This window comes from Dama dama, chromosome 25 (assembly GCF_033118175.1).
Source record: "Dama dama isolate Ldn47 chromosome 25, ASM3311817v1, whole genome shotgun sequence".
NCBI lineage: Eukaryota > Metazoa > Chordata > Mammalia > Artiodactyla > Cervidae > Dama > Dama dama.
Genome location: NC_083705.1, coordinates 22,079,146 through 22,102,865, shown reverse-complemented (window position 1 = coordinate 22,102,865; position 23,720 = coordinate 22,079,146). Strand labels below are relative to the sequence as shown.

Genomic DNA, 23,720 nt, shown 5'->3' with positions numbered 1-23,720 from the left:
TTACTCTTGGGTGATTTATGATTTTTTTAATTAATAGACTTTATAAGAGAATTTTTAAATTTACAGAAAAATTTATCAGAAAGTGCAGCATTCTTACATGTGCTCCCCACTTACAGGGTCCCATATTGTTTACATTTTAACTTGGTGCATTTTTTACAATCAGTGAATCAATATTGATACTTACTATTAACTAAAATCCAGTTTACATTCATGTTCACTCTTTGTGTTGTGCATTCTGTGAGTTTTGACAAATGTAATGACATAGCCATCATGACTTTACCTTATAAAATAATTTCACTGCCCTTAAAGTCTCTCATGGTCCGTCAAGCTCTCCCTTCACATAAAAATAAGATCTTCACCATTTGTACCTGGAGCACTTATTCTTTCAATTTTCATAATAATTCAGTGAGATAAATATGGAACATTTCATCCTTTATCCTGCAAATGATAAAACTGAGGCATGGGAAGGAATGATGGAGAAGTTAAAGTGAACAATGAGTTTCAAGACAATGTATTCTCTCAACATCAAAAGGAGCGAGCATAGAAATAGATGATTTAATTTTTTAGAAAAATGAAATAGACATCTATGAGTAATTTAGTAAAAGAAGAATAAATAAATGTCAGATTGACATTAATATAGATAAGAAGGTAATAGCTGGAGGAATACCTGATTTTATTAATCAAGAATGGAAATTTTACTTTTATTATGTTAGAATACAGTAAAGTTTGTAGCCTCTCATACCCCCACAGAGGAAAACAATAATTTTCCCCTCTTGGCCTGATCCTTTTATTCATTTTGAAAATGATTACTTAGTTTAGAATGGTATGTTTATTTTCTTTCATAATTTTAGAGAAAAGGGACAGGATACTTAAGGTTCTGAATTCTCTTGCATTTTTTCAGTTAGTTGATGTATGTCCAATACTTTAGGTAATATATTGCATTCTATTATAAAGAATCTGAAGATTTTCCAAATCAACTGAAAAAAGTTAAAGGAAAGTAAGTCCTTTCAGTTCAAGTTCTTTTCATTTGTATCGAAACCACTGACCTGTTGTATTCTAGATCTTTGGATGGTAGATCATTCAGGTCCTATCCAAAGGAACAATCACAGCTATGGTTTTTCTTTTAAAAGATTCGAGAGAATTTTTTCCATCTCTGTCTTCACCCCTCAGTGTAACTACATTTGGGTCAAGAGCATATTTGCAGCCAATGGATACACGCCAGTACTTATACTGCCTAAAACCCAAGAAGGAGTTTGCAGAAAAAGCAGGCATCATTAAGGGAGTAACGGTAATTGGAAAATTGGATATAGTATGGAAAACAAATCTAGGTGAAAGGGGAAGATTACAGACCAGCCAGCTTCAAAGAATGGTGAGTCTAGAAAATGCATTGATGGGGGTTTTGGTGTATTGGGGGTCAGATAGTTAGAACAAGTTAAATTTCTCTAGGTCTGTCACTAAAAATCAGAGCACTATAAAAGGCATTAATATTACCAGAGAATGAAAGACAAATAATTTCACTGATACCTAGGTAGAAAATTGGTATTGATATGAATGGGAAGTGTTCAGATGTTAATTTATCCATCATACATGATTTTCTACCTTGTAAAGAACTTTTTTACTTTACCAAACAAATTAAAATAACTGCATATCAGTTGTTTCCTTCTATAGTAATTCATGCTCATTGTTATCTGACTTCCACTATATTAGAGTTATCTCTTTCTTTTTGCAATGTCTTGGAACTCTTAGATTTATACTGCATTTACCTACTCAGTTCATTCCTTCTTTAAAGATCTTTAAAATGTCAGTCATCTGAAACTCATGTGAGTCCCACTCAAATTATTTTATAAACGCTGGTTGGATATTTTATCTAATTTCTACTCTGAGAGTATGGATAGCGAGCGACCAGCCTTCTTTTTCTTGTGCTAGTGAAAATATACTATAGAATCCTCTATTTATACTGAATATTACCTGCTGAGATACGTTCTAAAATTCACTTTTACTTTGAGGTAAAATTTACTTTATTTGAGGTAAAAATTGAAAAAAGAGAGAGAGATTACCACTGGGCCTAGTTTAAAACATAGCCATTAGCTATCATCCTGCCATGGCATTTTGATTCTACTGTCTGTCCATATCAGTGTATCTTGTGAAACAGACGTGATTTGCTTCTTCAGTTATTTCAGTGTCTTCCTCTACCTGTTTAGGTAATAACCTTATCTATGCAGAGTTATGTTTCTATAAGCTACAGTATCTTTGGAAGCTTCCCCTTAAGATCAGACCCCCTGAAATTGGTTTCCTATTTGCCTGTGAGACTCATTTCAACTTTACTAAACATGGAGTAATTATAACAAAAACAGTCAGGGCCTCTAGTGCTATTTTATAAATAGTAGCAGCAAAAGAAGTTAGAATGGATAATAGTAGGACTGTAGTACTCTCTTAAAATGGAAAGATTTTTATAATAGATATATGTTAACTGTATTTCTTTTTCTCATAGGCTCCAGGTTATGGAGATGTTAGGTTGTCTTTGGAAGCAATCCCAGACACTGTAAACCTAGAAGAACCTTTTCATATTACTTGTAAAATAACAAACTGCAGGTAATGCCAATATTTGTGGATGAATATCCTTTCTTTTTTACCTAAGAGAGACTTCTTAAAGCTTTTAAATATGCTATCTTCTTGTAAGTTCCCTCTTGCCATATAGTCATCTCTGATGTTGCCATTGAATACTGTAAAGTTCTTCATCTGGTAGCTAATATTACATATTTTAGAGGTCCTACTGTATTAGGCATTTTTTAATATTTTATTTCCATACCTGTGAGGTAGGTGTTAATTATTCACATTCTTTGCAAGAGCAAGCTAACCCAGAGCTTGTGGCTTATTCAGTCTCAGAGAGCTAGAAAAGATGGGATCAGAATTTGAAACCAGTGTATTTGACTTCAAGGTCCGTGTTCGTTTCATTATTTACACTCCTTTCACACTTCAGATTACTAAACATGAACTAGTAGGTTCTTATCGAATAATGCATTATAGATTTACTGTAATAAGGTAGATTTTTCTGAGCCATATTTATACCTGAGCTGTATCTTTAGTATTAAGAAACTAAAAAGTAGTTATGAATTTAATATAAGGGATAGCCACAGACTGGAAAACAGGACTTTGATAAAGAGTATAATCTGGCTGTTGAGAGGTAAAGAGCACAGGGTTTGAGGCCAGAAAAATTAGGATTAAATCCCAGTCCTATCACTTCGCTACTCCTTGTAGTACTATTTTTGGTACATTTATGCTAAGTCATTTCAGTTGTATCCAACTCTTTTTCAGCCCTATGGACCTTAGCCCGCCAGGCTCTTCTGTCCATGGGATTCTCCAGGCAAGAATACTAGAATGAGTTGCCATTGGAGCATTTTGATAATATCACAGTAATGAATCCAAATCATCATAGCCTGAATGTACAATTCTATATCCCTTACAACTTTATGGTATTAGGAAGATAAGAAGTATTTATCCTTCAAAATTACAAAATACCTACTTACCCTGTGAAGCTTCCTAGACCTTCTCACACATAATCATAGCAAATTGTAATATAGTTTTTTTGTGATACTGATATATTCCTATAATTAATCACTAGTCTCTTCTGTATTGAATTGCAAATAATTTAAGAGAAGAGATCATGTCTTACCAGCATTATAAGTGCAGTGCCTGCCACATCATAGGAGCTCAGTAAACAACACACACAGGATAAAGACCGTGTGCTACATGTACCCTTTATGGGTGTGCTCTTGGATTATTTGTTGTGTGTTTCTTGAGTTATAAAAAATCAGTTATTGACCAAATGACAAAGTGCTATAATAAATAAAAAAATAACAGTTTGAGTATTAACTTTACCTTTTGGTAATTCAAATAAGTTTTCTCAAAAGCACTTACTTCTTAGATCTTCAGTTTCTTCATCTATAAAAGTGGGATTACCCTTAACCCACAATACACACAGACACATACATGCAGTCGACTCTTACTGGATTTTTGTGAAATGTAATGAGGAAATTCATGCATTGCACCTAAACTGGTCTGGGGCACACAGTGAACATTTCAAATTTTAGAGGGGAGACAGAGACACATAAAAGCTAAATATCATTAAATCAATACATCTAAAATTCAAGTTTAAAATTTAAATTTTAAATGAGTATTTTAAATGTGGAGCCAGCTAAGGAGAGAAAAAGAGCTTAAAGAGTTGAAAGCAAGTCAAGCATGGTGGTAGAGTAGCAGACCATTTTTCATTATGAAACTTTTGGTTTTGTTTTGTTTTAAAAACAATGCACATACTTTCACTAAAAGTGTTTTTTTAACTTAATAAGTTTAATTGAACTGGTGGTATCAATTATAAGGAGAAGCAGTCTTTTTCATGTCAAGTGAATACCTGAATAGTTTTACTTGTAAATCTTGCCAGTCATTTGCTGTTATCTGCGTGGTAAGGGCTTCCCAGGTGACTCAGTGGGCAAAGAATCTTCCTGCAGTGCAGGAGACACGGGTTTGATCCCTATGTCAGGAAGATCTCCTGGAGGAGGGCACAGCAACCCACTCCAGTATTTTTGCCTGGAGAATCCCATGGACAGAGAAGCTTGGCGAGCTACAGTCTATAGGGTCACAAAGAGTCGGACGCAGCTGAAGTGACTGAGCAAACACTGCGTGGTAAAGGAACATAGATTAAATAGACCAGCCTCAGTTTTTCATTCTCTTTCCTACAGAGCATCTAACAGAAATTGGAAGGATACACAGCAACAAAATTAGACACAGATGTCTGGAAGTCTCCCAGAGAAGGCCAAACTATTTTTAACAGATGAGCATCAGGGAGCCAGTGTTCAGTAACAGAACCAGAAGGCCTGCATCCAGACAGGCAGATTAGTCTTAATGCTACTGTAAACTCCAGAACAAAACCATCTTTCATTTTCCTGATTCTGTCTTAAGAGAAATAAAAACGATGTGATGGATTTTCATTTCTGTTCCTGGTTTGCAGCTGGATACCATGAAAAGAAATTCACTGGCAACAGTGCTTTAGAAACACTGCAGTATCGCTTTGTAAAGAGAACAAGATTTATTCCTGTTTTTCTGATTCCTCCAGCAATGAAAGAACGATGGATCTTGTTTTCGAAATGTGATTTAGAAATATTGCAGTATCCCTTTGTGAAAGGAACAAGATTTATTCCTATTTTTCTGATTCCTCCAGCAGTGAAAGAACAATGGATCTAGTTTTGGAAATGTGCAATACCAATTCTATCCACTGGTGTGGCATTTCAGGAAGACAACTTGGAAAGCTGCATCCAAGTTCCTCTCTCTGCCTTGCCCTCACACTACTGTCTTCAGTACAAGGACTGCAAGTATGCTGTCTTTTCAGTAATTTCAGTATTTAGGGGCTATTAACCCATAGTCATTTATTATATCCATTCTTTCTCTGGTCATTACCAATGAATGAAAACTTGGGTCTATATTTTTCTCTCAATAGAGCGTCTCTGGCTTAAGACTAACAGACACATTCTTAAAGAGAACATACGAATATGATGACATCGCACAAGTCTGTGTGGTATCTTCGGCCATTAAAGTGGAAAGTTGAAGAAAATGTCCAATGTTACACTTTTCATTGAGTTGCCCAGAATTTTCTGCATTTTTGCCACCTTTGTAAAATGATCAACAGTAAAAATAAGTATGTTATTTAAATTTCTTTCTATAAAAGTTAAAATATTAAATATTTGTTTTGAAAAGAACCATCTACTGATTTTATCTTGTGAGTTATATTCCAAATGAACATTTGTATATTTTCTACACACATGTGATTTTGTTTCACTTTAAATGACCACTGGACTTTGTTCTCCAAAAGCTCTGTATTTGAGGCCATGTGTCCCTAGCAAGTATCTTGAACAACGGTCAGTAAACTTTTCATGTAGAGGACCAGATACTTCATATTTTAGACCTTGCAGGCCATGAGGTTTCTGTTGAAATTACTCTGCGGTTATAATACAAAAGCAGCCAGTAGGCTCTAGTGACTCAGACAGTAAAGAATCTGCCTGCAGTGCAGGAGACCCAGGTTCAATCCCTGGGTCAGGAAGATCCCCTGGAGAAGGGAATGGCTACCCACTCCCGTATTCTTTCCTGGAGAACTCAATGGACAGAGGGGCCTGGCAGGCCCATGGGGTCGCAAAGGGTCGGAAACAACTGAGCGACTTTCACTTTAGGCAAAAATTGTACCACAGCATTTACAAAAACAAGCAGCTGGTCAGATCTGACCTGCAGGCCATAGTTTGCTGACTTCAATCTAGAAGATACAGTTGTTTCTTAAAACTTTAGAATTCTCATCATACTTTCTTTAGAAGTATTTTTGTTAACCCCAGGCTTTTTTCCTCAGTCAACAAAAAAAGTTTAAAACAACTGGGGTGGTCCTTATATAATCTTGTATTTGCTAACACACTATGAATTTTTCTAGTTGTTTTCAAAATTATCATATTGGCATCTGTATTTTTGTGTGCATACACATACATCTAACTTGCAGCTACTAAAAGCAGATCAGAATTTATTTCTTAAACTGTCAATTACTCTGATAACTCTAAGCTAAGAAGCCAGATCATTTTCTAATTCTAAGCCAAGAAAGTCCTGTTTTTTTCCCATTGAAAAATAAACCACTTTTTTTTAAAGGCATACTTAAAGGATTTCCAGCTTCTGATACTTGATTTTGAACTCTACATCATGTATTATTATTACAAAACTGTTTCTGCATGTAATCACATTAATTTACTTATGTCATATACAAAACAGTGAGGAAATTAAGACTATAAACAACTTTGCAACATGGATGTAATAAAAGTTTCAATATTTTGAAACAAAACAAAAACCAATACCGTTAAATAAAAACTTAAGTTGAAATTCAAGCATGTGTATATAACTGCTTAAATGTAAATGCATTAAGTCAAATACAAAAATTGGTTTTTCTTAAATGCATAATTATTTATTGCCATGACAAATTGTTTGGTCCAAAATGAAAGCTGTATTCAGAATGAGATTTGCCCTTAAATTGAAGAGGTAATTAATGAAACGTCCGTGCAAAATAAAGTGCAAGCAGTGTAAAATTGTCTTTGTCCAGAGACAGTCTTTTCTCCAAAATGAGTACAATTGATTAAATGATGAAATAAGACTTTATAGCCCCTGCACTGGATACTTCAGTAGCTTTCAAGGTGTCTTCTCATGACTGAACCTTCTGTTTCATTCCATTCAAATTTTAAAAGTAACATATGATGGTCATTTGGGATTCTGCTATATAATTTGACTTAGTTACAAAGACTCCCTTTTTTATAAGCAATAACCTAGACACATATTGTTCCTTCCTTAAGTAAAGGTTACATAATGTCATCTTAGGATCTGTTTAAACCATATTATAAAAATTAGATAAACAATTTGGTACATTAAGTAGAAATGTTATTTGCATACAAAGGACATTGTAAATTTTACATTTACAATGGAAAGGACCCTGATGCTGGAAAAGATTGAAGGCAAAAGGCGAAGGGGGCAGCAAAGGATGAGATGGTTAGATAGCATCACCAACTCAATGGACATGAAGTTGAGCAAACTCCAAGAGATAGTGAAGGACAGAGGAACCTGGCGTGTTACAGTCCATGGGTTCACAAAGAATCAGACACGACTTAGTGACTGAACAACAATAAAAAATTTTACATAGCATCATAACAATTACAGCTACTATAAAGAAAAGTGGTTAATGGAAATCAATCATTCCTAAGTAGAGTGTATATAAAGATTTACTTTAATGCCCTCTTGTTTCAGACAAGCAAAATAACTTTTGGAGCATTCTTTATAATTTTAAGAGTAGCTAACACAATACAGCTACACAAAACCTTCTTGAAATAGCATGCAATGAAGTAATTTCCAAGTGATGAAAGTACTTAAAAAGCAAAAGTGGCTTGAATAGAATGGAAATCCAGGTAAGTGGATACATTACCTAGATGTGTTATGGGAGATACATTAGAAAAGAAACAAACTAGAAAAATGAAATGGAAGAAATACAACCAATTCACATTCCTTCATGTAAAAAGAATGGCTACTTTACCTACAGATATTAGTAAAGACATTGTAAGTATTTTTGCTTATAATGTCTGATTTTGTATCAAAGTTGGCAAAATAAAATGAAGTTGGGAAGTGTTTCCTCTTCTCCTGGAAGAGATTGTGTAGATTTAGTATTAAGTGTTTGGTAGAATTCACCATTGAAATTGTCTGGGCCTGTGGTTTTCCAGAGGTACCTTATTTCTCCAGTGAGTTATGGTAGTTTGTATCTTTAAAGAATTTGCCTGTTTCATGGATATAGACCTACAGTTGATCATAGTATTTTCTAATTATCTAATTGTCTACATGATCTGCAGTGATATCCCTTCTTTCACTTCTCTTACTGTTGATTCATGTTCTCTTTATTTTCCTACTCAGAGGCTTACCAGTTTTATCAATTTGAAAGCATCTGTAATGCATTCAAGATAATTATGCTAGGAACCTTTTCTTATGCAACACCAGCAAGAATTGACTTTTTTTTTTTTTTGTCCACACCATAGGCTGGCAGAATCTTAGTTCCCTGACTAGGGATTGAACCAGCATCCTCTGCATTGCAAGTATGGTGTCTTAACCACTAGATCACCACCCAAGTTCATTTAAGTGCAATATAGGAGACAATTCAGAAGGCTGAAGTCCTAATTTTCCCTGGAAAAGAACTGTAGGTTCATGTAGCTCTTCCTTGTATCCTGAGCCCAGGCATTTTAGATATTTGCTGACCTAAAAGAGGAGACATCTCTAACCTAGTGTTGCTTTCAAATTAGAGCCCTTGGGACCTAGATCAGAATCACTTGGTGTGCTGTGTGGAATGGTGATTCCCAGACCTCATTATAGGACCTGATAAAGTTGAAAAGTATGCCCCTGAATCTGGATTTTTTAATGAATTCCAAGCTGATTCTTATAATAAAATTATTGAACTGTTCTAATCCAACAAAGGGAAAGAAGGGAAAGTAGGTTTTTAAATTTTAAGATACCAAGTAATTAGCCTTTTGAGATGAAGAGTTATAGTAATACAAAATTAAATCAGTCATCAGTATTACTGATTTAATTTTGTATTACTGTTTTAGTTTTCTTTCACAACATTTGTGAAATTCATTATGTGTCCACCAGCTTTACCAATTGTATAATTAACAAACCAAAGAAATTTCAACTGGAATTAGAACAGTTTCATCCATCACTCTAGTTAAAGACATTCCAATACTTAATGCCACTTCTCTTCACTAACTAATATGTATTCTAATTTCAGTACAATATTTCAAGTCCCCTGTTATGTTTAAGCTGCATCAAATTAAGAAGAAGCATAAAAGTTGACATGCCAAGCCAAATTATAGCAGAGGATGAACATGAACAAGAAGTGTTAATGACAGATACTTTTTGTAACCCATCAAATAATTACAAGTTTAAAAAATCAGTGTCTGCAGGCACATAATTAAATGCCACTTAGGAAATCCTTAAGGGCCAAGCTATTGGCTTATTTAAATGTAGATATATTTGAAAGTTTCCATGGTAAGGTCACTAGATAAACTGTGCTAGTGGAATTGAATAGTTATACAACTGACCTAACCAATATTATTAAGGATTTCTAAATGTATTTTATTATGTACTTAGCATAAGTGGCCATGCTAATGTTATCTATACCAAACTGTAGGCAAGATTAGTTAAGAACTATGCAAAGAACCTGAGCACCCTGCATTCACTTTCTATACATTCACAGCATCTATTTTTTCCTTTTCTAAACAACACCGAATACTGCTTTCTACCAGCTCTTAAGATTTTGTCACCCAACAAAAGAAGCAGCATTAAAGACAGTACTGGCCCCTGTCATATCTTCACTACTGATAGCACTATCAAAGCTAAACCCAGGAACGAATTTCTTCTCCAAAGACGCTACTCAGTGGCAAGTATATTTCTCCTAAATCAGCATGAGAATCCTTTCCTCTTAGTTATCTCCCCTTTCAAAAAGTTTGCTTATGGGATTTTGGTGCTAGAGAACTCACCAGTAAACAGCCCTACTGTTCAATAAATATACTCTGCTATTAAGTCTAGTATACAAATACAATGAAGATGTGAAAATGGAACCGTGTCCAGTTAAGTGCTATAACTGGCACTTAACAAGGCTACTGATCACCTGCTTACAAAGGAATCATGTTATGGTCAAGTCAACATAACATAGTCATGTTATCTGTTTGTGACACACCTATTGTCTAGACAGATTATGTTTTAGATTTGTTTTTGTTTTGGCCACTATCTACAGCAGACACTTGAGAGCCATCACCAACTGCATTCTGGGTGAGGGGCCCCGGTCAGGTCAGGAGTGTTCTTCAGCGCTGCTGCTGAATGACCTGCTCCGGATGTGATTTCTAAGTTGCTCTATGAGTTCAGGATTCTGTTGCTGTATCTGCTGAGCAAACTGCTGTCCCCTGTAGTAAAGAAGCAAAGTAGTATGAATTAGGGAATTTCCAACCACACAATACCAACACAAAAAGAACTGCAAATGATGTGGCTATTACCCAAAGGGAATGTTTTCTATAAAAACAAGTTTTAGATTCATGACTTATCTGCAAGTGTACCAGCACCCCCATATACCATTAATACAGTGCAGTGTTCTTTATAAGAAATCAAACACCCAAGCTAACAAGTGAGTTCCTGAATTGAGTGAAATCCACCCCTCCCCCACCCAGTGCTTTACCACAGATACGCAAAGGGCTAAAAAGAATATGCTTTTTATTATATGTGTGCAAATATAATGCAAGGTATTTGTTCTTGTAATCAAGTCAGTCTCTCATATGGCAGGTGTCACACCTATCTGGGAATGCTTATGAAGTCACGTAACAGAACTGAGTTTTCGAAAGGCAGAGATTTAATCCAAACTACTGAGTGTGAACCTCCCAATTGCAAGTGTTCAGTATCACTAAAATCATGCCACTTAAAGATCACTCTAAAAATGCCATATTGCAAGTGGGTTTACACAGTTGTGATCACAAACAAAAAATGATATTTGTCACTTCATGCAACATTTCCAGTAACAGCATCACACAGATTCAAAAAGCACAGTAGCCTAAGCAACTTGGATGGAGGTAGAAGTAATGTGTTCAAATAATGAGAAAATAAAATGAGTTCCTTTAGCAATGACATGCACTGCAAAAGTCTGAATTAAAGTATCCTATATCCTATGCAATATATGATTTTTAAATACATATGTGTACATAAAACTCATTAAGTAGATATTTGTCATCTGATTTGCTTAAAAAGTTTTTCTTGGATCCAATCTTCTGGACACCTGCCCTTCAGGCAGAAAATTTCAATTTATGAACCACTTCTAAATTTAATAACTAATGAGGTCACTGCTAACTAACAGTAAAAGATAAAAATTTAAAAAGAAAGCCTTGGTCCCCTTACCTTAGAGACAAATGGTAAAACATAAAGTACTCAAACTGTAAAACATAAAATACCTTTTTTGTTTTTTTAACTATTTCTATTTTAAATACAACTTACGCTTGGATGAGGCTAGACAGGTCAGTTAGGCCCCCAACACCAGCAGCAGGCCCCCCAATAGCATTTGTCATCATTCCTGACATTCTAGAGTAGGCAAGAGATAAGTCAAATTGGCATATATTCTTTTTTTAAAATATTTTTAATTGGAGGGTAATTGCTTTACAATGTTGTGTTGGTTTCTGCCATACATCAACATGAAACCAGCCATAGGTATACGTATGTCCCCTCCCTCTTGAACCTCCCTCCACCTCCCACCCCATCCCATCCCTCCAGGTTGTCACAGAGCACCCGAGTTTGCAAATTCCCACTGGCTATCTATTTACATATGGTAATGTATATGTTCCCATGCTGTTCCCTCCATTCGTCCCACTCTCCTTCTTCCACTGTGTCCACAAGTCTCTCCTCTATGTCTGCCTCTATTGCTACCCTGCAAATAGGTTCATCAGTACCATTTTTCTAGATTCCATATATATGTGTTAATACGCAACATTTGCTTTTTTCTTTTTGTAACTTCACTCTGTATAACACGCTCCAAGTACATCCACAACATTAGAAATGACTCAAATGCATTCCTTTTTATGTCTGACTAATATTCCATTGTATATGTGTACCACAACTTCTTCATCCATTCATATGTCAATGGACATCTAGGTTGCTTCCATGTCCTAGCTATTGTACACAGTGCTGCAACAATGAATTGGCATATATTTTTAACAGGCAGCATACCAGCCAAGGAAAAAAGGTAGATATACCCACACTGGGTAGGCCAGATGAGTGTGACTTTAAGTGCCAATTGACTGACAATTAGGTATCATTTTGGAGCTAATGTGCTCAAACTAGGAGCCTGACAAGTGGAAGGGAGAAATGTAATATACTCTTTCTGTATACTTACAGCTGTTGTACTTGAGGATTCTGCATTAAACTTGCTGCCTAGAATTGAAAAATGGTACCTCTCATCAAAGGCAGTTAATATTTAGGGATCTTTAAAAAAGTTTTTCTTTTTCAAGCAGAGAGAAGCTAGATCATGTATATACTAACATTTTACAGAGATTTGGTGTGCTATACAAAGTGAGTGGGAATGTAAAAAAGAGGAGGTACTAGGAAAAATGGTATTAACATTACACTGCACAATAAAGAGATTACAAACACTATAAACTAAGGATATTGGCAGCACTTTACTTCCTCCTACTGATCAGACAAATAAAGCCAAGAGAGCTTAGGAAACCACAATAGCCAAAATCCTCAGACTTCAAATACTAGATACCTTCCTAGGGTCACTTTCACCTAAGAGGGTAGTTTTTAGCTTTCTGTAGATTTGCAGATCCCTTTGCCAATCTCATGAAAAATATGGTTCTCTCCCTAGAAAAATGCACATATCCATATGTATGCAAAGTTTCATCTACAGCTCCAAGGAATCCATGGGCTTCCTGAAGCTCTCCCATGGCTTTTTCACAAAACAGTGCATGAGTAGGTTAAAAACTTCAGCGATAACATACCACCACTGCTACCGCAAAAGTTCTCTTTCTTGTTTCTAAACACTTTGGAACTATATAGTTCTAATGGGAAATAGAGCCAGCAAAGCAGAAAAGGAAATATACTCACCATACTAATGAAGGCTGGATTATTTATTAAGCTAGCCATGTCAAAGCTCAGTCCAGTTCCTGTCTGTAAAACATTTATATCTGAGAATTACTCTTAAACACTACAATTTGATAATTGTGAATGATAAAATATTTCACTTGTTTGGCATTAGTAACTTACAGGACTAGATCCCTCTCTTAACTTCTGTTCTGCTATTTTCAGATTTGATTTATAGGAATCATTTTCAGGGTCAAGATCTAATGCCTTCTGATAACTTGTAACTGCTTCTTGAAATTTATTCATGGCAGTGAGGGCCAGCCTGAAAAGAATACATTTTGAGAGTATAAGCTGTAAGACTGAAGAACATTAGGACACCACAAATGTCATCAAAGTCTATCTTGGTATTCAGTTTGAGTCCAGATCACAATTTATTTATTCATTGTACAGTTGACCCCTGAACAGCATGGATTTGAATAGCAAAAACCCACTTATACGTCAATTTTTTCCAACAGTAAATACTATATAGTACTGTACAATCTGAGGTTGGTTATATCTGCAGACACAGAGGAACCATAGATGTGGAGGAACTGTGGATACAACAGTTGACTAAGTTACACGCACATTCTTGAACGCAGAGGGTCAGTATTCCTAACATCCACATTGTTCAAGGATCAACTATAGTATGGTTCACAGGAGTATCACTTCTTTTTAACTCCAAGATTCTGTAAGTCTGGATTCTCTCCATTCTGCTTGGTGCCAACCTCGGTTGTCCTACATGAATCAAGAACTTAATGATTAGAATTCCCTAGTGGCCCTGTGGTTTCACTGCTGAGGGCCTTGGTTTAATCCCTGGTCAGGGAACTAAGATTCTGCAAGCTGTGCAGCATGGCCAAAACAAAAAACCAAAATAAAGCAACAACAAAAAATAAATATTTATGTATGTATAAGTGAATCACATATAACTATATAACTGGACATGGAACAACAGACTGGTTCCAAATAGGAAAAGGAGTATGTCAAGGCTGTATATTGTCACCCTGCTTATTTAACTTATATGCAGAGTACATCATGAGAAACGCTGGGCTGGATGAAGCACAAGCTGGAATCAAGATTCCCGGGAGAAATATCAATAACCTCAGATATGCAGATGACACCACCCTTCTGGCAGAAAGTGAAGAGGAAGTAAAAAGCCTCTTGATGAAAGTGAAAGAGGACAGTGAAAAAGTTGGCTTAAAGCTCAACATTCAGAAAACTAAGATCATGGCATCTGGTCCCATCACTTCATGGCAAATAGATGGGGAAACAGTGGAAACAGTGGCAGACTTTTTGGGGGGGGCTCCAAAATCACTGCAGATGGTGACTGCAGCCATGAAATTAAAAGACGCTTACTCCTTGGAAGGAAAGTTATGACCAACCTAGACAGCATATTAAAAAGCAGAGACATCACTTTGCCAACAAAGGTCCGTCTAGTCAAGGCTATGGTTTTTCCAGTAGTCATGTATGGATGTGAGAGTTGGACTATAAAGAAAGCTGAGCGCCGCAGAATTGATACTTCTGAACTGTGGTGTTGGAGAAGACTCTTGAGAGTCCCTTGGAATGCAAGGAGATCAAACCAGTCCATCCTAAAGGAAATCAGTCCTGAATATTCATTGGAAGGACTGATGTTCAAGCTGAAACTCCAATATTTTGACCACCTGATGCGAAGAGCTGCCTCATTTGAAAAGACCCTGATGTTGGGAAAGATTGAGGGCAGGAAGAGAAGGGGACGACAGAAGATGAGTAGTTAGATGGCATCACTGACTCAATGGACATGAGTTTGGGTAAACTCTGGGAGTTGGTGATGGACAGGGAGGCCTGGCATGCTGCAATTCATGGGGTCACAAAGAGTTGGACACGACTGAGCAACTGAACTGAACTGAATCACTGCTATACACCTGAAACAAACACAACATTGTAAATCAACTATTGTTGTTTAGTTGCTAAGTCGTGTGTGACTCAACTATACTTCAATAAAAATAATTATTTTTTAAAAAAGAAATTATTATACAGAGTGATGTAAGTCAGAAAGAGAAAAACAAATATCATATTCACACATATATAAGGAATCTACAAAGATGGCACTTATGAACCTATTTGCAGAGGAGCAATGGAGACACAGACACAGAGAACAGACTTGTGAATATGGCAGGGGTCGGGGGATAGACAGTGGGACGAATGGAAACACATACACTACCATACATAAACCAGAGAGCCAGTGGGAATCTGCTGTGGGATTCAGGGAGCCCAGACCGGGGCTCTGTGCCATTCTAGCGGGGTGGGTGGGTGGTCACATGTATGCCTGTGGCTGATTCATGTTGATCTACGGCAGAAACCAACAACACTGTAAAGCAATCATCCTTCCATTAAAAATAAATTTTTAAAAAAATGATTAGAAATGAATCTTACACACCCTTCCACTTTTAAGCTTACTGTGTGAACTAATTTGCTTTATGAATGATTAAGCTCCACAAAAATGTGGGCTGACTAACAGTTCTGTGGTCATGTAACTCCATGATGCTAAAACTACTTTAAGAACTCCAAACTAAATTTGTCCTTCACTACGGCCCACTTTCTTCCTTCTTAACAGAGACACTGGACCACAGTAAATATCACTTTACCATAAAAAGTAAAAAAAGTAAGCTGTGATGTGTCAGCTAATTACTCTTGAATAAGACATGTTAGTTTTTTAATAGATAAAACTGGCAATCCTTATGCCTCAAATAACACACATTATCCCAGGCACAAGTCAAAGAGTTAATTACTAAATTTAATGTTTTCCTCTACCTAGTTAGGATTTATTTACTGGGAAATTATTTCAGAACTAAAAACTAATGGTGTATATGGAGAGAGTATTGAGGGTTTTATTTTTTCTAAGTTTATTTTTAACAAATTACTCCAAATCTTTCTTTACTCACTTACCTCACAGACTTCTGATCTAGATAAAATATAATGCCTCATCATAGAGGAAAATCTCTGAACCTAATTAGTTTTCTCCCAGTCATGAAAGATACTTTATCACAATCCTCAATTAATTAAGTCAATATATGCTTATTGGAATCGTACTATGTACCAGGCGTTATTTTAGATTCCTCAGTGAAAATGGTAAAGTTCTTGGGTTTAAGAAAATTTTATTCTATCAGGGGAGGACAAGCAATAAACATGCAAATAAAAAAACATAATATTAAAGAGAATGAATAGGGGCACTAAACAATGAGAAGAAAGCAGTCATAAGCAAATTAGAGGAGAAACATTTTAAATGGAAGCAACAAAGAACACCAAGGCCCTGAGAATGATGCAAGTTTAGTATGCTTAAGGAAAAGGACAAAGGCTGAGGTGGGAGCACCGAAAACAAAGTGTGGGAAGAGATGATGTCAGGGAGTATTATGGGACCACAATTTGGAGTCTGGATTTTATCCTGGTTGCAACAGAATGACATAATTTGATTTATGCTTTAAAAAGCTCACTCTGGCTTCTCTGCAGAGGATCGACATGGGTGGAGAGAGTAGAGTGAAGGCAGGGAAATGAGTTAGGAGGCTACTGCAGTGGCCTAGATAAGAGACGGTAATTTGGACTAGAGTTGTAAACAAGACAGCAATCAATGCTTGAATTCAAAAAATATGTGGAAACTAGAATTGGTAAGACGTCCTGATAGGTTAGATGTGTCAGGTATAATAGGAATGAAGGATGATTCCAAGGGTTTTGAACTAAGTTCTGGGTAGGTAGAATAACAGTATATTTACTGAGAGAAGAAGGATTTAAGGGAACAGGAGTTCTGTTTGGGACATGTTAAGTTTAAATGCTTATTAAAAATCTAAGTGGAGATGAAAAAGAGCTGATTATATGAGTATGGAGTTTAGACGTATAACTTAAGAGATCCATAAACATATACAGTTGATTTTCATTATCTATAGTAATTATGCGCTACAAGGATACCGCAAACACTAAATTAGCAAACACTGAACAATTGCTCCTAGGGGAAATGTAATGTTATGTTCCTGTGAGCCTCTGGTCACAACATTTTCATCAACCAATCAATACACAACTTGTTTTTATGTGTGTTTCTGTTCAAAGAAACCTTATCTAATTGATTCACAGTCAGTTGTACTAACTCATGCCTGAACAAGGCTTATCTAACTCAGGTATTTTCTTGGGGCACACTACAGCCTCTTTGCACACAGAAACGCTAGACCACACTTCAGCCTATGTCTGGGCAGCCACTATAAATAAAAACACAAACATGCAAAAAATATAGCACTAAACAGACTGTGAAAAGGACACTCATTTTAGAGCATGAGAGCTGAAACAAAAAAGACTGAGCACTGCCTTATCTGACCTCAACTGAGATCTTGTACATCAGGTGACTTAAGATTTTCGCCATTCAGCAGATGCCCACAAAGCATACTGAGTACAGATTTGGATCCATTAATACAGAGTATTGGCAACAGATGAAATTTTAAAACATGGGACAGGATGAAATCAGAGAGAAAATACAGACAGAGAGAGAGCAGCAGCAGAGGAAAGAGCCCCATGGCATATCATTATTTCGAGGTGGCAGAGGAGGAAGAACCAGTATTAGCGACTGAAAAAGAACATCCAGTGAAGTAGAAGGAAAACCAGGAAGCATGGTGTCCCAGAGGCCTAGAGAATGAAGAATTTCAAAGAGAAGTTAATCCTGGGAATTCCCTGATTGACCAGTGGTTAGGACTAAACATTTTCACTGCCTTGGCCCAGGTTCAATCCCTGGTCGGGGAACTAAGATCCCACAAGCCGTGCAGTGCAGCAAAAAAAAAAAAAAAAAATCATGCCACATACTAAAAGATGGGGTAGGATGAGAATACAGAACTAAATACTGACCTTGGAAAAATACGGAAAACTGGTAACCTTGAACAGAGTTCTCAACAGAGTGATACAGATAAATGTCCTACTGGAGTGAGCTGAAAGAATAAGAGATGAGGAAGACCAGACAGCAAGTACAGACAACTATGAGGGGCTCTGCAGAGAAAGAGGAACAAAGGAATGATGTAGCTGGGTAAAAGGATGGTTCTAACAGATGATTTTTTATGATCTTTTCATATGTAGTCATTATCGCTGTTACAGACGGGAAAACTGGTATTGTAGAAGATACAGGAGAAGATTACAAATGTAAAGTGCTTGGTCCAAAGGCATGAGATCTAAAGCATGAGTGAATGCATTAGTCTTAGATAAGACCCCTTCCATTTGAATAGGAAAAAAAGGCTATCTGTGCAAATACACATGTGGGTAAACTGGTGGATTTGCAAGTAAGAAGATGAATTTTTTTCTAAATGCATCTATTTTATCAGTTTAGTAAAAGGTTGGGAGGACCATGGAAAATGCAGTGGAAATTTGGAAAGAGTATGTGTGAAACAGTCAACTCAGAGAGGGGTAAGGTGAATTTAGAAGTGTAGTAGGATTAGCTGCCAAAATACTGTGTGCTTGAGATTTGCAACCTTGAATATGAAGTAGGCCTACTCAGTAAGGTTGTTATGATTTTCTACAACAACCACCCATTCATCATACACTAATCATCTCCCTCCCAAGACAGAATCGCAGTCATTTCCTCCCTCAATGTTACATTTATCTTATTAGTCCAGAGGGTGCATATGAAGCAGGAAATTCAAAACCAAGCCATTAAGAACAGCATATCTGATACTACTTGGTAGTACTTTGAACATTCTCCATAACTTACCCCATTCTCCCATAGGCCTTGCTGTACTTTGAATCAATCGCTATTGCTTTTTCACAATCCTTTATTGCATCTGTGTAGTGACCTAATTTACTCTGAGCAGCAGCCCTAAGAGAAAGAGAAGAGATTTTTATTATAAGAAGCATTCAAGGCACTAATGTAGATTTCCAGGTGCTATAAAATTATATTTTCCTTGTCCCAATTTGCGTATCACTCCCAATAAATATCTAAATCAAACTAAGATAATTCTATAATCAAGTGAAAATTCAGAAACAAAATTCAGAGAAAATATATACTTTGCTTCCCCCAGTTTGCTTTGCTATAGAAAAGGTAAAATATGAGAGCCCTACAACTGGTTTGCCTGCTTTCTAATTTGCCCAAACAGAAACTGAAAACAGCAGGACATTTGGGATTACTTGGGAGGCATAGAGAGTGATGGCTGTGAATGGCCACTCAGAGTGTTGTGCTGTTAAATGATCACATAAGGTTAAGATCATCTACAAGTCAAAGATGAAAAATGAAACTTAACCTATGTGCCTAAACCTGACTGTAAATTGAGTATGACAATGTATTCAATCTACTTGGCATAGAATCTCAGAGAGATTAAGGACTGCAAGTCCTTCAGACTGAATGGTTCCATAATGTCTCCTGCCCTCCATCCCAACCATTACCCCATACCTTCTCCTCCAGACTAAGTATTTCTACTTTATTCGCTCAACTAATCTATCTGTTAAGGGCAAGCTAATGCATATCTATTTTTCTAGACATAATGGACAGAACAGTAATCATAATTATATTCTGGTGGGGAAGGGGGGCGCTGAGGGCTAGCAGACTATAAAAGAAAGGCTGTGGTGAGTTCAGATTTCCATCAACCTTTGTTTACACTGCATGAATAAGACTACTCAAACTAAGGTTATAAAATTTGAAAAAATAAACATCGTCTTCTTTGCTTGAGTTAAAAAAATATAAATATGAAGGTAGAGGATTCAACAAACCTGTTTTGGTGGTTCATGTAAAAAAGTGGTATGGTTGATTTGACTGAATACTCACTACAAAACTAACAGGATGACAAGAATGTCCATTACAAATGACCATTAAGGGCTTCCCTGCTGGCTCAGTGGTAAAGAATCTGCCTGCCGATGCAGGAGATGCAAGTTCGATCCCTGATCCAGGAAGGTCCCACATGCCATGGTAAACTAAACCTGTGCACCGCAACTTCTGAGCCTGAGCTCTAGCACCCCGGAGCCACAGCGACTGAAGCCTGCGTGAGGAGCTCCTGGGCCACAACTGAAGATTAGCCCCTGCTCGCCCCAGTTAGAGAAAAGCCCTCACAGTGGTGAAGACCCAGCACAGCCAAAAGTAAATCAATAAAATTTGAAAAAACAATTAAAAGAAGAGATATAGAATGCTATCACTTCCAAATAATTAGAGAAAATCAAGTAAAACTAACAATCAATAGAAAGCAAAAGAGAAAACAGTGAGGGAGGGGGAGAACAAAACAAAATAAAAGCTAGCAGGAAAAAATTCAAAAATACAAGGAAGGACAAAATTGCCTAGATGAACATCAATTTCTCAAGCTGTATACATATCACTTACAAAATAAGCACGCACAAGTTGAAGTTAAAGGGATAGAAAAAGACAGGTAAACTAAAAACCAAGCAAAAGAAAGCTGTTACAGAAACATTAACAATAGACAGATGGCAAAGGACCTTATTAAGGCTACTAAGTCATCATTTATTAACATTCTTTCTTAGTTCAATTTTACAAAAAAATGTTTACATGACTCAGAAGTCAGACATATATTAAAAGCCTCATGTTCATCTTCCAGAGGGTGGTTGACAATGGGGTAGATGGGATAGAAACGAGAATGACACTTCAAAAAGGATGAAAAACTAAACCTTCAAACAGAATAAAACAGAAGCAAATAACCCTAACTATATATCAAAAGCAAGAATTCAAGTAACTCAAACACAGTATTCTGAGTATACAGCCTTAGTAAGATGCATTTTAAGAATAAAAAGTAGACTGCGAAGAAATTCTGAAGTTTCCTTAGTAAGCCTGCTAGAGCGTGTTGATAGCATGTGTGTGCGCTCAGTCATGTCCAACTCTTTGCAACCCATGGACTCTAGCCCGCCAGGCTCCTCTGTCCATGGGATTTTCTAGGCAAGAATACTAGAATGGAGTAGGTTGCCATTTCCTCCTCCAGGGGAATCTTCCTGACCCAGGGATGGAACCTACGTCTCCTGCATCTCCTGTACTGGCAAGCAGATTTTTTACCAGTGAACCACCTGGGAAACCCAATACCAGTTGAAGAATAGAGCTTATCGGGAAGTACACTGGTGCTGTTGGAAAGCAGGGCTCTCTTCTGGAGAGAGATACAAATACAAAATGAGGGAAGGTAAGGAAAATCTCTGTGACACTAGATGTGAACTGAGAACATCTGGATAAAATGATGACTTTTCAAAAAATATTATTTTCTAGCTCTGTCCTTTGAAAGGACCTGAAGCAGTAACATTTCAGTAGAAGCTATCATGCCTTGCAATCAGATCTCGGTTTCTAAATACAATTTTCCACTAAAAGGAGTTCCTTGTAGAAATAGTTGAGCCCAGGTTTAAGGACAGAGAAAGTACAAGGCATATCTGGAATACTTTGTTCTCCCAGAAAGCAAGAAAGTGTTCAAAAACAAATGAAGGTACATAAAAGGACAACCAGTTAAAAGGCTCCCACTAGACAAATATAGGATAATTTAAGGGTCAAAATGATAAGTAGGTAATTTATTAGAACACACGGAATAGTGGATTTTTTTAAATTCATGAGTCCATATGATACTTTGAGAAGACAAAGGAAGAGAGAAGCTGAAAAAGGTGAAAAGGAAAGAAAACTCTTCTTTATAAAAATACGTGAGGAAATATATGTAAAGGAAAAGACAAAATTAGAAAATTACTATTTTGTAACCATTTATGTAATAATGATTCAGGGACAGTTCATGAATGGATAACAAAACACTTGGTAAAATATTGTTGGTGAACAGGATATTAACATGATTTGACCGTATAGTTTTTACCTTTTTTAACTGAAATATAATCATGCACAATTTTATGTTTCAGGTGAACTACATAGTGATTCAACATTTATATTTGTTATGAAATGATCACAATAATTCTAATAATTCTAGTATACAACCATCCCTGTACAAAGTTATGACAAAATTATATACCACATTCCTTATGCTGTATATTATACCTTCTGGCCTATTTATTTTATAATTGGAAGTTTGCACCTCTTTTTTTTTTTTTTTTGGGGGGTTTTGTCATACATTGATATGAATCAGCCATGGATTTACACGTATTCCCCATCCCGATCCCCCCTCCCACCTCCCTCTCCACCCGATTCCTCTGGGTCTTCCCAGTGCACCAGGCCCGAGCACTTGTCTCATGCATCCCACCTGGGCTGGTGATCTGTTTCACCATAGATAGTATACATGCTGTTCTTTTGAAACATCCCACCCTCACCTTCTCCCACAGAGTTCAAAAGTCTGTTCTGTACTTCTGTGTCTCTTTTTCTGTTTTGCATATAGGGTTATCATTACCATCTTTCTAAATTCCATATATATGTGTTAGTATGCTGTAATGTTCTTTATCTTTCTGGCTTACTTCACTCTGTATAATGGGCTCCAGTTTCATCCATCTCATTAGGAAAGTTTGCACCTCTTAATTCCCTTCATCTATTTCACCCAACCCATCATTCCACTCCTCTCTGGCAAACACCCATTTGTTCTCCATATCTATGAATCTATTCTCATATTGTTTGCTTATTTGTTTTGATTTTTAGATTCCACATACAAGTGAGATCATAGAATGTTTGTCTTTCTCTGACTTATTTCACTTATTTGATACCCTCTAGATCTAGCCACATCATTGCAAATGGCAAGATTTAGAAGTATTTATGGCTGAATAATTTCCATTTTATATATATAAAACCATATCTTCTTTGTCCCTTCATCTATCAATGGACACTTAGGTTACTTCCATATCTTGGGGACTGTATATAATGCTATTAATACAATGAATACTGGGCTTCATTTCCCCAAATTACTGTTTTTCTTTTCTTCATATAAATACCTAGAACTGAAATTGGTGGACTGTACAGTAGTTCTATTTTTATTTTTTTGAGAAACTTCCATACTGTTTTACAGAGTGGATACACCAAACAGTGCATGAGAATTCCCCCTTGTATACGTCCTCACCAATACTTACTATATGGGCTTCCCTGGTGGTTCAGAGGCTAAAGCGTCTGCCTGCAATGCGGGAGACCTGGGTTTGATCCCTGGGTCAGGAAGATCCCCTGGAGAAGGAACTGGCAACCCACTCTAGTATTCTTGCCTGCAGAATCCCATGGACGGAGAAGCCTGGTGGGCTACAGTCCATGGGGTCTCAAAGAGTCGGACACGACTGAGGGACTTCACTTCACTTTTGCTGATAGCCGTTCAATACCATTGTGGTTTTGATTTGCATTTACATGATGATTAGTGATGTTGAGTATCTTTTCATATGTTTCTTGGCCAACTGTGTCTTCTTCAGAAAAATATTTATTCTGGTCCTCTGCCCCCTTGGTTGGTTGTTTTTATGATGTTGAGTTGTATGAGTTTTTTATGTACAGTAAGCAATTGTCTAATAAACATATAGTTGCAACTCTCTTCTTCCATTCAGCAGGCTGCCTCTTCATTTAGCAGTTAGAATTATTCCTAAGTATTTTACTCTTTTTTGCATGCTAAGTCACTTCCGTCATATCCTCTGCTGTATAACAACTGTTT

The 23,720-nt window shown here is 36.6% G+C and overlaps 2 protein-coding genes across 6 annotated transcripts in view; one reads left to right on the top strand and one right to left on the bottom strand.

Annotated features, from left to right (window-relative positions):
* Positions 1 to 6,908, top strand: part of TRAPPC13 (trafficking protein particle complex subunit 13) — a 32,565-nt gene extending 25,657 nt beyond the window's left edge. For 2 of the 4 annotated variants that reach the window (XM_061129676.1, XM_061129673.1), the window contains 4 exons: positions 1,171 to 1,369; positions 2,492 to 2,592; positions 5,219 to 5,366; positions 5,492 to 6,908. In XM_061129676.1, the coding sequence (XP_060985659.1) occupies positions 1,171 to 1,369; positions 2,492 to 2,592; positions 5,219 to 5,366; positions 5,492 to 5,599 (556 nt within the window). In that variant the 3' untranslated portion in view covers positions 5,600 to 6,908. Of the gene's footprint in view, positions 1 to 1,170; positions 1,370 to 2,491; positions 2,593 to 5,215; positions 5,367 to 5,491 lie in introns of all 4 variants that reach the window. The other 2 variants (XM_061129674.1, XM_061129672.1) reach the window with 1 other exon arrangement.
* Positions 6,909 to 6,963: 55 nt separating this feature from the next.
* Positions 6,964 to 23,720, bottom strand: part of SGTB (small glutamine rich tetratricopeptide repeat co-chaperone beta) — a 49,526-nt gene continuing 32,769 nt past the window's right edge. The window contains exons 6-11 of one of the 2 annotated variants that reach the window (XM_061129677.1): positions 18,911 to 19,015; positions 13,345 to 13,483; positions 13,186 to 13,248; positions 12,476 to 12,513; positions 11,584 to 11,667; positions 6,964 to 10,508 (exon numbers count right to left, since the gene is read on the bottom strand). In XM_061129677.1, the coding sequence (XP_060985660.1) occupies positions 10,397 to 10,508; positions 11,584 to 11,667; positions 12,476 to 12,513; positions 13,186 to 13,248; positions 13,345 to 13,483; positions 18,911 to 19,015 (541 nt within the window). In that variant the 3' untranslated portion in view covers positions 6,964 to 10,396. The remainder of the gene's footprint in view (positions 10,509 to 11,583; positions 11,668 to 12,475; positions 12,514 to 13,185; positions 13,249 to 13,344; positions 13,484 to 18,910; positions 19,016 to 23,720) is intronic. The other variant, XM_061129678.1, reaches the window with a different exon arrangement.